Here is a 15,338-nt window from a genome sequence, read left to right on the forward strand (position 1 = left end):
ATGTGATTTAGAGCTGTACCTGGGAGAAAAAAGTCTGCCCAATGTTTTAACTGAAGAATAGCTACTGACCCTATCTAAACACATGGAAAGAGATTAATGTTGCTATAGCAACTCAAATGGGAAGGAATGCTCAGTGCACTAATAAACAAGCAAGAATGAACCACTACTTTGCAGAATGGCAAGGAGGATGGTGAGCAGTGTTGAATATTTTCCACTCAAGTTTACAATCTAAACTGTAAATGGGATGAACTAGCTCCAATTATAAACAAAGCAGGATCTTATGTATATCAAGATAAACTCGTAAATGGAAAATGGCCTAAATAGTTCCAGTTTCAATTTTAATTATGGCAAGGTAAATAAGCTAACAAAAGCAAGAATGTTATAAGTGTTGCAGTTAAAATTTAAGAGTACATATGGGAAGTCTCACCAGAATTATAGCCAGCAGAAAGGCTTTTAAAAGATGCAGCATAAATTAATTATTGAGTTTTGTCTTAGTGAAGTCTGCCTGTTCTTATTTTTATTATTAACTATGTCAGGTTCAAAATTGTGACTATTTGCTTGCATAACAAAGGAAATAAGCACCCTGCTCTTTATTGATAATAGACCTTATCTGTAGTGACAGTGGAAAACTCTTTTGCACCAGACAATGAAAACAGTGGATACATGTCTCCACTACTTTAAAATTGTGGGAAACAAATGTGAGGGCAGAATATATAAACTGCTTTTATTAAAGGGCCATTGCAACACTGACCCAGAAATGGATTTTGTGTGACTGAGTACAACAAACCAAGAGTTTTTATGGGTACCATTTTAGAGGGAGTAAAAATGGTGGCTGGAATTTTGAACACAATTATGTAGAAACTTTGATACCTGATACAGATACACGTAATTGTTTATTTGTATTTCAGTAGAAATTGTCAGAAGATTGTGCTCTGTGTAGAGAAATAAGTAAGCCATGCTTCTCATCTAAATAATTTTGGGTAAACATTTGCAATGTTCACCTACACCAGCAGAATTATAATATCCAGAACATCAGCACCTTAGGACTAACTGGAAGCTTTATAATTAAAACATTAAGGAATCACAGAAAACTGAGCAAATAGCTGAAAAAGAAAAGAGTCATGAGTAAGCACCAAGTAGTGAAAAGACATATTGCTTCAGAGAATCAACAACCACTAAGATCAGGAAAGAATGAAGAAACCTTGAATCTGCTATGGTAATTTTAGAGGAGAGTCAAGCACTGTTAGAAGAATCCAATATTTTAGCCATAAATCATTATCTGTGTATTAACTAGATGTCATTTTGTTACAGCTTGCAGTATGTCTTGTAGTGTGTGACAGAAGAGCTGGGGCTATCTGGAACTATTGCAAAAAAGACCTACATAGATTTTGCAAGAAAATCACAAGACTGAAGCAGGGTGATAGTGCACTTACTTGTTCTGAGGCAGTACCCAGCCTTGAGCCAGCAGAGTGTGAGACTGGGTTCAGAATCACAGAATCACAGAATGGTTGAGGCTGGAAAGTTATTTGGTCCAACCTCTCTGCTCACACAGGGTCCCCTACAGCCCATTACTCAGTATTGCATCCAGATGGCTTCTGAATAGGTGGTTTCCTTTCCAGGGAAGGAGACTCCACAACCATTCTGGGAAAGCTGCTCCAATGCTCAGTTACCATCACAGTAAAGAAGTCCTTCCTTATATTTAAGGTGGAATTTCCTGTGCATCAGTTTCTCCCCGTTGCCTCTTGTCCTATTGCTTGGAACCACTGAAAAGAGCCTGGTCCATCCTCTTGACCCCCACCCTTCAGATACTCACAAACACTGGTGAGGTCCCCTCTCAGCTGCCTCTTCTCAAGGCTGAACAGGCCCAGTTCCCCCAGCCTTTCCTTGTGAGATGCTCCTGTCCCCCGATCATCTTCGTTCTCCTCTGCTAGATCCACCTCAGGAGATCCATTTCTCCCATGTACTGATGATCTCAAAACTGAACACAGCACTCCAGATTTGGCCTCACCAGGGCTGAGTAGAGGGGCAGGATCACCCCCCTTGACCTGTTGGCAATTCTCTTCCTAATGCACCTCAGGATACCATTGGCCTTCAAGGTCACAAGGGCACTGCTGGCTCATGGACAGCTTGGTGTCCACCAGGACTCCCAGGTCCTTGTCCTCAGAGCTACCTCCCAGCAGGTCAGTTCCTGGCCTGTACTGATGTGTGGGATCATTCTTCCCCACGTACAGGATCCTGTATTTGTCTTTGTCAAATTTCAAAAGAGTAAGAGCCTGAATGAGAGATGCAGGACTCTAGGCAGCTCTTCAAAATGCAGTTTATTACATCAAAGACAGTCCAGGGTCGTGGGCGACAGAGCCTGTGCCTACAGCTGTCAGCTCCAGCTGCAGACAGGCCTAGAGACTCTTTAATTTTGGTTACAATGCATTACAGACTTTTCTTTGCTGAGCATCTGAATACAGAAAACCAATCTATACCTTAACTTTTACCCATAGCCTATCATAACTACTATAATTACCATATTCATGTTACTATTCTCCAATCACTAAAAGTTAGGATGTTACAGTTTAAGCTAGAAGTTGTTTTTCAGTTTTCTTGCAGTGGAAAATTCTGAGACCTTTTTTCTACTTGCAACATTTGCTGACTTGTTTGCCTGTGCTATCTTTCTGCTTGGTAAAAACATCTTCTTGTTTGAGGTGGGTTTATCCTTTGCTCTAAGTTATAAAAACCTCTTCTAACATAACCTTTGCCTTCTTAGTTATCCAGTAAGACTGGCTCAGCAATTCTTTACTTCTGTACCAAAACTTGCTTTCATTTCTATTCCTTCTTCAGATTCTACATTCAAAAATCTTTCTGCCAAGTATACATATCTGTGAGACTTTCTTGTCAAACTTTCATCCTTCCCAACACAAAAGGTTCTGCTCTGCCAATCCCTCCATCCTGTCCAGGTCCCTCTGAAGGATTGCACGGCACTCCAGGGCATCAGCCACTCCTCTCAGCTTTGTGTCATCAGTGAACTTGCTGAGGAGGCATCTGCCCCTGCATCCAAGTAACTGATGAACAAGTTAAACAATTCCAGTATTGAACCTTGGGGGGCATCACTAGTGACAGTCCAACTAGACCCTGTGCCACTGCTCAAAACCCTCTGAGACCTGCCATTCAGCCAGTTCTCAATCCACCTCACCAGCCACTCATCCAGCCTGCTCTTCCTGAGCTTGCAAGGCATGGGGAATTGACAAGAAGCTTGCCAAGGCAGAAGATTTTTATCAGTAAGTATCCTAAGCATGATATAATAAATATTTGCTTGCCTTGAACCCAGACAGAAATACACTAAACCAGCAAACCCAGCAACAACAAACTAGCATTTTGTAACACAGCTAATCATACAGATAATATGGAACCACAGACGGACAGAAACTTGGGGTACAGTTTCCCAAAAGTGATACAGAAAAATACTCTCAAGTAATAAAATCTGAAAAATAAGAACTAAAGATGCAGAACAAGCAGATATGATCCTCTGCTTGTTTTGATTGAGAAGGAGTGTTGAACATTAAAACTTCAAGGATGGGAGAGCAAGAACAGGGAGAAAAATCATTCACTTAAGTTCTACCCTTACTGAAGAGCTCTTAAATCTGACCACCCCAACATCAGTGATTGAAACCCTTGAGAACTACAAAAGCAATTGCCACAGCATCCATCTATTCATTGCAAAAAGGGATATATTGCTCCTGTATGTGTAGGAAAATCATGTCAAGGTTTGAATTGCATACCCGTGGAAAAAAAAGGATCTTAAGATTTTTTATCTTCTATTACTGATCAAATGAGGCCACCAAGTGGCAATGTAAATATTTTAAATCACAAAGGAAAAGGGTAATAACTTTTAATAACATAACTTTGGAATATGTAAAAAAAAATAATCAAGAGAAATGAACACAGATCAAATTTTATGTGCCATGTCATAAAGCCATTTCTCTCACAAGTAATCTCATAAGCATAACTTTCAAAAGCTACAGTGTTTAAGTCATGATGTCTTCAAATATTGCTTTCTTACTCATTTCAGGCAAGCAACCTTAAACCAACTTGAGTTTAAAAACTCAGAGATTGAAATTTACATCCTTCCAGTCCTAAATCACAATCATACTTCATATTTCGGTGTTTCATATTACTTTTCCTTGGCCATCTCTACTATGATGGTATAATTTTGTAAAGTTCAGGTTTGTTCTTATTCTCCTTCTGTTCATGACTGTCACCCAAGTATGCTCTAAAAAGGCATATGGTACTCTGCTTTCCTCAATTCCTTTCACTCCTTCCACAGAACTAAGTATCAGCAGTATGCCAAAAAAAGAAGGTGGGTGGAATTCCATGTTCTAACATGTCCTCAAAACTTCCTTTTAAAGGCTCCTGTACAGATTTTCTAAGATATAAGGATAAGCAATAATGCCAAAGTGCAAGATCTACAAATAACCTGAAAAATTGACCCATTCTGAGAATTCTCGTAGGATAGAGCAATTTGGAAAAGTGCAACTACAACTTCAAATTATACCTATCATGTTTCAGTACCAAGGTGTTGGTAAATCATATCTGTAGATACTCATGTAGATACCCAGATCAAGAAAAAAAAAAAAAGCCCAGCAAAGCAAAAACTAAGCCTAAACAATTTCAATCCAGGAAATGAAAAAGAGCAAGTGTGTATGCTTCCTACATATACAGACTCACAGAATTGTTCTGGTTGGAAAGGGCCTCTGCAGATCATCTCGTCCAGACCCCTGCCAGTACAGGTTCACCTGGAGCAAGAGACACAGGAACATGACCAGGTGAGTGTTGAATGTCTCTGGTGAGGGCACACTCCTTGACCTCCCTGGGCAGCCTGTGGCAGTGCTCTGCTGCCCTCAGCATAGAGAAGGTTCTTCCTTTATGTTGAGATGAAATGTCTTTTGGTTTAGTTATGGTTCATATACAAAGCCAGGCAGCTGACTGGAATCCATGAGATGTGTTCTGAACTATCAGTATACTCAAAATTACCCTAAAGTGCAATAGTAAAATATATCACATCTCACACCAAGTTGTGTTTTGCTCCTAACTGAGGGAGTCTTATGTGATAGTTTGAGATCATTTTTGCCTACTATAAATGACAATACAGTGCCAACTTGTGGACTAATCCTGGTCAGCAGCTAAGGCCCACACAGCCACTTATTCACTTCTGCTCAGTGGGATGGGAGAGACAGAATTGTACTGGAAAAGGAGCAAAACTTGTGGGCTGAGATAAAGATAGTTTAATAAGTGATGCAAAGCAGTATATGCAAGCAAAGCAAAGAAGGAATACATTTACTTCTTCCCATCAACAGGCAAACCTTTAGCCATTTCCAGGAGAGCAGGGAACAGTTACTTGGGAAGACAAATGGTGTAACTCAAATGTCCCTGCTTCTTCCTTCTCTCCCTGAGTTTTTACCACTAGACACAATGCCATATGGTATGGTTCCTTTTATCAGCTGGAATCAGTTGTCCTGGATGTGCCCCCTAACAGCTTCTTGCACATCCCCAGTGCTTAAACATCTTTGCATCAAGAATTTTTCCCAATATCTGTCTTTTGTTGCAGCTTTTGGCAATTGCCCCTTGTCCATTTGCTCTGCACTCCTCAGAAAACCTCTTCCTCTATCCTCACATTGGCTAATTGAAGGCAGTAAGATTTTTCCTTAGTCTATTTTTCTTATTGAGGGCTTTAAAAATTCAAGACTCACCACAGTATATTTCCTGATAAACTTACTGAGCTTTCCACAGCAGTTGATGATATTCAAATTATTATTTTTTTATTATTTTGAGTCTTCTAGAACCAATTTACATTTTCTACCTTGATAAGACAGTAGTGGAAGATAAACTATGTTTGAAAGAAAGCAACAATTTTTAAGGAAATCCATTTACTTGAGGACTAAAACTTATTAATATTGAAACCTAAGGTTTGGTCCAGCAGGTAAGTCTGATTTAATCTTAAATCTCTTTCAAGTATTAAAATAAAAACTTGCAGTTTCTGGGGAAAAGGTGAAGAGAGAAGATACTGCTGTTTTTGATCTATGTAGAAAAGTTCTCCTGGCTTTTTTGGTTAAATATCAGTAATTATCCAGTATGTTTATCATCAGTTCAAGAACAACAAACCTGGCACCTGAAGTTGCTCATCTGCAGAGATTAAATCTACTTCAACCTTAGCTTGGATTTAATTGCAAGTTTACTCAATCTGCACAAATCTCTTAACAGAAGCTACAGAAACAATGGGCCTTATAGAAGGCACTGAGAAGAGAAAGAAACCCAAAGACAGGCTTTTAATTTCTGAGAGGCAACAAGTAACACATGCAGCATTTCCCCTTGACAGTTTGAAAGAAAAAGTACAACAGCTTGTTTCAATCTTGTACTGGTAAAGCCACCTAAAATTAATTTTAAAAGTATTATTCTTGATTCCAATGTAGAAAGGATATCATCCTTCAGATTTACCTATGCCTCTACTTCTTTGTTTCTGGAGCACAGAGGAAGAGAGGCAGAAACAAAATAATGAACTACCTTATAGTGAATTTGAATGGTAATATTCTTTGAAAAAAAAAAAAAAGCAAAGAAGAAGCTTTACTTTAGAGAAGGCAGAGCAGTTTACTTACCATTTCATATTAAGTTCAATGAAGATAAAGATTAGGTCAAATTTACTCAGTTACATGTTGAGAGAGGTGAGAAAACAGCATATCAAGTAATATATGATGATATTGGAATTTTTGGTAAGTGGTAATACTTGAATCAATTTATGAGATATCTTCTGATAAAAAAAGTTTATATGCTACTACATTTGAAAAAATAGCCATCTATATGGTAATCTCTTTTCAAACTTCTTATGTCAACAAAATTCCCCTTCATGTAACACAACTGTGCTGGACACAGTTCTAGTTTGACAGGAACTGTCAGAAATAGCTTCATATCTACAAGGGATATTCTCCAAAGAAACCAAAATCCAGTGGGGATTTGCATGTCAGGAAACAGGAATTTTTATGTTTCATTTATAGGAATGGGTAGGTTGGAATTTAACAGACACATTTAGGAGTATTTTGTATGTAACTCGGTAGAAGGAGGAGTTGTGCCAAAATTTATTTCACCACTCACCCTCATTGCAAACAAAGTTTGTAAATCAAACAAAATTATTTTCTTAGGCTGGAAGGGAACTTCCTCCCATAAAGGAAGCAAATCAAATTAATCCATAGTTTCACACCTCCCCAGCTAACCAGCCAAATCTACTCTTTCACAGCCACAAACCACAATTAGTTTACTGCTGGGCTTTCTTCTGCAATGCTTTGTCTTCCTGTCTTCCAGTGACATGAACATCACACAATTCTGCATCCTGATGCCAAGGCAAAGCCAGAGCTCTTCCAAGCACATCTTAGTTCAGAGCTGGGCCAACTGTAGTTTGGTGGCAAAGTGTATTCCCACTTCATTCCCGTATTCCAACAAGCATGGCCTGTAAAGCTGATATATTTCATAAAACATTGTCCAGCACTGCAGCAGACTGCCCAGCGAGGTGATGGAGCCACGTCCTGGAGGAGTTTCAGAACCGATGTGGCACTTAGTGGCATCTAGTTGACATGGCGGTGTTCAAAGGTCGGACTCGACGATCTCAGAGGTTTTTTCCAACCCTGTGATTCTACGATCCTAATTAACGACTGACAGCATTTCTAAAAGCTACAACCAGGGAAGTTCTCACATTCTAGACGCCAACGGGCTAAGAAGGGAGATAACAATTAAAGGAAGAGCACAGTTTTACAGGCGCTTGGAGAGCTGCAGGGCTCCCTCGGTGGAGCCCCCTCAGGCGCGCCTCTCCCCTGAGGAGAGCCCGCCGCCCCCGGGAGCGCCGCCAGGCGGCGCCGGCGCCGCGCCCCCCGCGCGCTGATTGGCTGGCGGCGCCGGCGCTCTGCGGCGCTGTGGCGGCCCGGCTGCCGGGAGCGGGGGGGCCGAGCCGCCCCCGCCGGGGGACCCCGCGCATCCCCGCCCGACCCGCCGCTGCCTCGGGCGCGCCGGGACCGGGCGGCGGGAGGAGGAGCGGGGAAAGCACGGGGGCCTCCTCATCCGCTTCCTTCTCGTCCGCGTGCGGCGGCGGCAGGCGCAGCATCCTGGAGAGCGGGAGGCCGGGAACAAAGGCTCCGCGCCAGCACCGGCGGCTCCACCTGCCCTGCCCAGCGGAGATGGCGTCCCTCGGCTTAGGGGGGCTCAACGTCTCCGCCCGGAGGAAGAGCGTCCCGTCCCGCAACGCCGCGGTGGAGAGGCGGAACTTGATCACGGTGTGCAGGTGAGCCCCGGGCCGGGGCCCTGCCCCGCCCGAGGGGACCGTGCCCCCCTCACTCCTGCCGCAGCCCGCGGGGCCCGTCCCGCCCCCGCTCCGCACCGTGGGGTCGGGGGCAGGAGCGCGGGGGGCGGCCCCGCCGCAGCCCTGTCCGGGCAGGGAGGCCGGTGCCGGCCCCCGCGGGGGTAGAGCAGCCTCCTCCATCCATCCTGACTCAGCTCCTGGGAGCGTGTCCGGGCGGCGGGGAGGGCAGGGGCTCACCGGGCAGTGCCTCTGCTGCGGGGCGTGGAATGGCCCCTTCTGAAGCGGGGGACTGACGGGTTTGTTGTCGGCACCATGCTTGCGTTGTCGGGCGAAAGGCGGTGCGGAGCAAGGCAGGGCAGGATGAGCGCTCGGCTGCGCTGTAGCTGCCCTTCAATTGACGGTCCGGCCGCGGGTCCGGCTCGGAGGCAGTGCGGCGAGGTTCGCAGTTAATGGGATGTGTCCAAGGGAAGAGGTTCGGGCCGCTGGCCGTGCGCTCCTGCGAGCGCGCCGGTGCCGCAGGACCATCCCGGAGAGGCTGCGCTCCGGGATATTTTTATCTACGAAATCTAGATCAGGAAATCTGCAGTACTAGAGCTACTGTATTCAAATTTCTTTCTTTCTTCGTTCTTTTTTTTTTTTTTTAAGCATCTTAGTGATAGAGCTTATGCAAGCTTTATAGCAGTTCTGTGACGCTCTATTTAAGCGTTTCCACTGCTGTCACTGTGGAATTCATGCAGCATTTCCAGGTGTGCAGCAGTGACCTGTAACGTCATGGCAAACTTTTAAATACCTGGATATGCTGGTAGCAATGGCTCCGTTCGGGCGTTTGTTTCATTTGCTCAATTTTGGCGTTATTAAAGTAATTTGAATATTATCTGGGAAAGGTTTTCAACAGATTAATCAGCGTTATGACATAATTTTAATTCTCACAAATCTTACGAAAGTGACAGGACAACTATTAGATAATTTTGTACCTGCATCACTTAATGCTGCAGGAGGATTTTTAACAACCCATACAACCTCATTTTTTCATCTCTTTTTTTTTTTTTCCTCTTATGGTATACTGTTAGCAGGTTTTACAAAGTGTTATTCCTTCCAGTCTTCACAAAGTGTTAGTCCTTCCAGTATCTGTGTTTGAGTAGCATCAGTACTATTCTGTCTTTTCCTGGGCTTGTATGTTTATCTCTGCTCCTACCTGTGAAAAAGATACACAACAAAAAAAATTCAAACAAAGTTTTTTATCAAACCTGCTGAAGCAGCTTAAGTAATAGAAATAGAAGTTTTCAGTTTCACTGTTGTTACAGAGATGCAGATATTGCCAATCTGTCTTCTCAGGAAAACACCAGTTTTATCAAGTAATCACACAATTGTACAGGATATAAACAGTTCTTTTTAAAGGAATATATTGTATTCTGCAGAACTTGGGGTTTTTTTCCTGCCTCCTGCTTGAGAAGAACCCTTCTGTACTCTGTGCTGTTACATTGGGTTTTTTTGGTTTATTTGATGTCCTTGTCCTGAAGTTGAAGTGATGGTGTAATATATTTAAAAATGCTTAGAAATCTGAGGGAATTCACTTAAACACATATAAAACAAAGAGCTACTGCAGAAACTGCTTGAGATTGGTGTATTTTTGTTATTTTCAGTGAACTGACTTAATTTTGCTGTTCTTTACAAAATCTGAAATTCTCAGTTTGCGAATACACATAAAAATTTGGAAAAAATGTTGAGGAGGAAGGATTTGCATTATTATGATGTATGTGCATTTATTTATATTTTTATTTTGCCAGTGTAAGAGTGTTTAAAATATCTCTGTGCTTTACTGTAGTTATTACACATTTTCTATTATAGAAAAGTGTTGCCTGTTAGGAATAACCAAGTTAGTATTGAAAAGTGTAAAATAATAGCCCTTTCCAATCAGAATTCTATGAAAATAAGAAATTGTTCTGGTAAAAAATAGCTCCAGTCAATTGATTCAATCAAATTTGGATGGTATGGACTGTTCCCCAGTGAAGGGGAAAGATCACAAGGAAGATACTCTTCTGAGTTGCCATCTGTTAACAGTCTCTGATAATTTAATGAATTATTTTTGTCAAAGTTTCAATTTAGCATATTTTTACTTAATAGTTATACCAGACTTTAAGGTTTTCATATTTTCTTTCAGTGATGATATCTGCAGATAACCCCTCCTGCAGATGTGGATAGTTTCTTATATTTACAGTTTTGGAAGGAACAGTTTATTTCCACTGAAATCTTGAGTGTCACTGTAGCCATGGAAAGTGACATAGATACTTAAGTTCCATAAACCGATTGCATGTGAAAATGCATGGCTGTAGTTTTGTAACTGCACAGCCATGATTTAAATTGGAATAATTCTCAGGACTTTTTTTGAGCACGTAATGCATGTCCTAAGCTTTTTCTCTCCCCTTACCTGTTTTCCCTTAAGTCTGATCCCTTTCATGTTCCAGTAAGTGGCACTGAGGTTTTTTACTAGTTATAGATTGTTCAACTTGCTTTAATCTAGTCTTCCATAGGATTCCTAGATCAAAGATCCATTTAGATACAGAACAACTGAGACGGGCCTCAGAAGTGACATTCATAGCTTAAATACAGAGTGTTAACACAGAATTGAACAACTATTAGGAAATATGCCTTTAAAACAGGGATTTTGCTAATACACATCAGACCTGGTGCAGTGACGTTGACCCTTAGCTGAACTGTCTGGTTTCATGATTGCTGTGTTTAGCATAAGGCATATTGTTTCATAATCTTAGGGATTATTCTATAGTAATAGTTTGAATTCTTTAAAATAGTATTTTAATGACACTTCCCAAATTGCAAGCTAAATAATCATGACAAAATCTGCTGTTTTGGAAATAAGCCTATAGATGTGGGATGTATCCACAAAATGTTTGGCTTTGGTTTGGAGTTATTCAAGAAACTTGGGAGACTTCTTGTTCATCTTGCAAAGATGTCGTGGAACAGCATCTTGCAAAGTTGTAGTGGAACAACGTACCCTAAAAAGATTGGTTTAAATCTTTCTTATTCAAGAATGTCTCCATCTTACATAGTTCATAAGGTCTTTTTAAGGTTGGGAGAATGTTACTGTTTCTACATCTTCTTTTTGACTCAAGCAAGTGTAGATTTGTGACAGAGAAAATGTGTAATAATCCAAAAACATCAGAGTTCATGAAGATCATTTAGAAACACTGATATTGGAATCTCTAATTGCAGTTACTGTATTAAAAAAAATAATAAAAGTTGGGGAATAAAAGTTGTTGCAGTAACACAATGAGAAATGTTGGATAAAATACTTTAAAAAAATCTCGAAGCAACAGGTGTTATAGCAAGAGAAGCTACATTACTCATCTGCTCTTACAGTCCCCTTAGAAGTTAATCTCTGATGTGTTAGCAGACTGCTGCTGTGGCAGCCCAGTGGAGAAAACATGGAGTGAGGTGGTGCTTGGGCTCTTTTCCCAGGTAGCAAGTGACAGGATGAGAGGAAAAAGCCTCAAGTTGCATGAGGGAGGTTTAAATTGTGTATCCAGAGAAATTTCTCATGGAAGGGGTGGTCAGCCATTGGAACAGAATGCCCAGGGAGGTGGTAGGATCACCGTTCCTGGAAGCGTGGAACGGTGTGGCAGAAAAGTGTGCATGTGGCACTTGGGGACATGGTCTAGCAGTGGACTTGGTTCTGTTAACAGTTGGACTCCACGACCATAAAGGTCTTTTCCAACCATAGAAGTTCTGTGAAGATGGGAGCAATACAGGGAGCCAAGGAAACAGCTCTACCTATTTGGACCTTTTTTCTTCATAGCTCTTGTGTACTTTAGACCTGACCTTTTGTTTCTTGACTTTCAGTCTCCATGTGGCTCCACATAACTGTGCAAGAGCATGGAATTTCTGGTCTGGGGCCCCATACACTGGAAACAACTTCAGTGACTGAGGAGAATTGCTTACTTAGTGCTTACAGTGTAACCTTTTTTCAAAGGCATAACTTCTGTATACCCTTAATCCTTTTTCCAGTATACATGGTAAACATGGTGAAATGTGAATATCTCATGTGCAAAACATGTTCATGACTTTTAATTTGCACTTAAATATATGTTTGACTCTTTGTAGTATTTAGAGAAAAAAAGATAACATACCAGTATTTGCCTAAAAGGCTTTTTTTAAAATCTCAAAAAAATGTTTCTAGTGAGTCAAATTTTGCTTGGTAGTGCTGTTATCTTCCTGGTTTGTAGAAGTAAGTACATACTTGCACTCCCTTTAAGTTCTCCTAAAAGCCAATCTAACCCAAGTTGACTATAAAGGTTTAGGGTTTTTGTGAAAGGGCAGAGGAGACAGATGAAAATTAACATTTCTGATGTTATGGGAGTGATATGAGCACTTAAAAAGAACACTATTTGATGATGAGCTCTTAGACTGTCTTTTATAATCAGACCCTAGGTATATAAAAATTTTTTGTTTCTTTAAATACTAAATATTTTTTCTTCAGTTGAGTAGCAGAATGCTTTAAAATGAAAAAAAAAATAAAGCTTATCTATGATTTTTAAAGTGTTTGTGAAATTGCTCTTAAGTGTTTCTTCTTGAATATATCTCCATTTCTGAATAGGTACTCCATACAATATTAATTAGTGAACTTTCAAGTATGACATTGAATACAGGAAAAGTAGACATAGCTTTATATTGTACTCTACTTGATTTTGCAGTTTATGGATGATCCTGTCTCTGAGTTTTATGATGATATTCCTGTATACAGGGCAGTACATCACTCTGGTAACTCACTGTCTATCTTGTGCATGGATCTGTGAGTGCTGTGCTGCACTGTGTCTTTTTCAGACCTGCATGTTGTGGGAGGACTCATCTTGTTACAGTTAATATTAGCTTAGTCATGGCATTGCTCTAGGCTTTTGTTTTTCAAAATGAAGGCTTTTTTTTTAATCAAAAATTGCTCAGCTCTGATATAGCTTTGAGGAAGCAATAAGTTCTGCCATTAGAAGAGTCAATAGCAGTTAACTGGTGGGCATGCATGTCTCTCACTTACTCAAAATTGGTTAAAAATATGGAGGAGTTCAAAACTGAGTAATAATTTGGCACTGCAGGAGAAGCTTCCTCCTCCACCCTAATTCACTCCTAATTCCTGTTCTGCAAAAAACTCTACAACAATAGAAGCCTGCAGGAAAGGTAAAATAGGGAGTATTTATTCAGAAGTTTACTGAGTAAAACATAATTGAGTGGAAACTCTTGAGCTGTGTGCCAGTTCAGTTTGAGCACATTAGTTTTGTGCATCAGGAGGCTGTGCTGACTCCACTAAGGAGGCAGTTACTGCTGTAGTGCAGAGCATTTCAAAGTAGTACAGGTGTAAGGAGCTTCTTTCCAGCCCATGCCTATAATGCTGTGCTGCTTCTGCAGCTGTGCCATAGAAGTGCTTGTGTTGAGATGTTGTGAAGCATATTTTTGGTGAATGTATCCATATTTAAGAGTCACTTCTCCCCTCCTTTCCAGACTGAAAATCTAGAACAGTTCATAGTGAGTACCATAAAAAGTAGAAGTGGCAAAACTTCTTAAGGAAGTTGGCGCTCGCTCAGGTGTAGGATCTGGGAGCAGGAGGCAGAGTGAGAACATCCTGAGTTGATACTATTGACATTTGGGTGTTGTGAAAACAAACTATCTCCTTAGGCTGCAGTATGGCTCTATTAATACAAATAATTTTCTTGCAAAAAAACATAGTAAATGCTTCAGATTTAATACCTTGAAGTTTGAGAAATTTGTCTTGAAACTGAAAACTGGAAGAACAAGGTGAAGAAAGGAAAATAAAAATGGATAATGATAAAAATTACAAAGGCGAACGAAAAATAATTTTTGTCACATTTGTTGAGGTTTGAACTATCCTCTGAATAAGAATAAAAGTTTGTATAAATGTAGGAATAACTAAACACAGCAGGCTGGCCAGTTGACTAATTACATTTTGTCTGCATTTTACAGTGACTTGATTCAGCCTTTCCAATTTTAGGTGTTGGATCATTGAAATTGAAAGCTTTTCTAGCATAATAATGAGGTAATACAGTGCTGAATAAGGATTACCCCCATTCACAGGGAAATCAGCCTAAGTGAATGCAGAGTTAACACTGCATAAAAATTCATTGTTTTATAATATGTCTAGATTATTTTTGCATTAGGATGAAATTAGAGTGTTCTCATAATAGGATAAAGTTTGTATTTCTGATTATTGAACGTGAATTTTGGAAATAAAAGGAGTACTGACAAAATGTCAAGCGAAAGTGTTTGTGTTTAGGATTACAAAGAGACACTGATGTTGGATGCTTTTGAGTGCTTGTTTTTCTACAACTTCATTAAAATAGTTTAGAGAAGAGAAAAATAATTAACTCATTTCTGTGTGGAAAGGGTGGGATTTTTGTTTTCTTTCTGTTTTTAAGGCTTTATGCCTAAGACCAACAATGCCAATTGCACTTACATGCTATAGCTGAACATTTTGTGTGTTCCTGTTGCTGTGACTGAACTTGATACATCAAGGTGGGTTCTGGTTCATGGCTCTTTTGGTTTACACAAACTACTGCCCTGCTCTAGAGGACCACTAATTATTCATATAATTTATGATTGTCCCATATTTTTTGCTGTAGGTTTTCAGTCAAGACTCTGATTGACCGTTCCTGTTTTGAAACTATTGATGACACTTCCCCTGAATTTAATAATTTTGCAGCCATTCTGGAACAGATTCTAAGTCATCGACTGAAAGGTATGTTAATTAACTTTCTTATTGATGATGATTTTGCCATGAGAATTTGTTTATACAAAACCAATGTGTATCTGTGCAAACTCCTTGATGCTGAATGAAAGCATTGGCTTTCGTTGTGGGTCTGTCCTATTGCTGTTACCTTCCTGATTTTCTGCATTACTATGGAAAAGTGAAAGCAACTATTTCTGTGAAACATATTTCCAATGATCTTGTTGGAAGCCTTCTGGGCTGGTGATTAAGCAAGTGAATGTT

The 15,338-nt window shown here is 40.4% G+C and overlaps 1 protein-coding gene across 1 annotated transcript in view; it reads left to right on the forward strand.

Moving 5' to 3' along the window:
• The first annotated feature begins 7,976 nt into the window (after positions 1-7,976).
• The window catches only part of RUNDC3B (RUN domain containing 3B), a 51,690-nt gene continuing 44,328 nt past the window's right edge, over positions 7,977-15,338 (forward strand). Inside the window, exons 1-2 of the mRNA XM_036378844.2 lie at positions 7,977-8,311; positions 14,971-15,086. Of these exons, the coding sequence (XP_036234737.1) occupies positions 8,208-8,311; positions 14,971-15,086 (220 nt within the window). The 5' untranslated portion in view covers positions 7,977-8,207. The remainder of the gene's footprint in view (positions 8,312-14,970; positions 15,087-15,338) is intronic.

Source organism: Molothrus ater, chromosome 1 (genome assembly GCF_012460135.2).
Source record: "Molothrus ater isolate BHLD 08-10-18 breed brown headed cowbird chromosome 1, BPBGC_Mater_1.1, whole genome shotgun sequence".
Lineage (NCBI taxonomy): Eukaryota > Metazoa > Chordata > Aves > Passeriformes > Icteridae > Molothrus > Molothrus ater.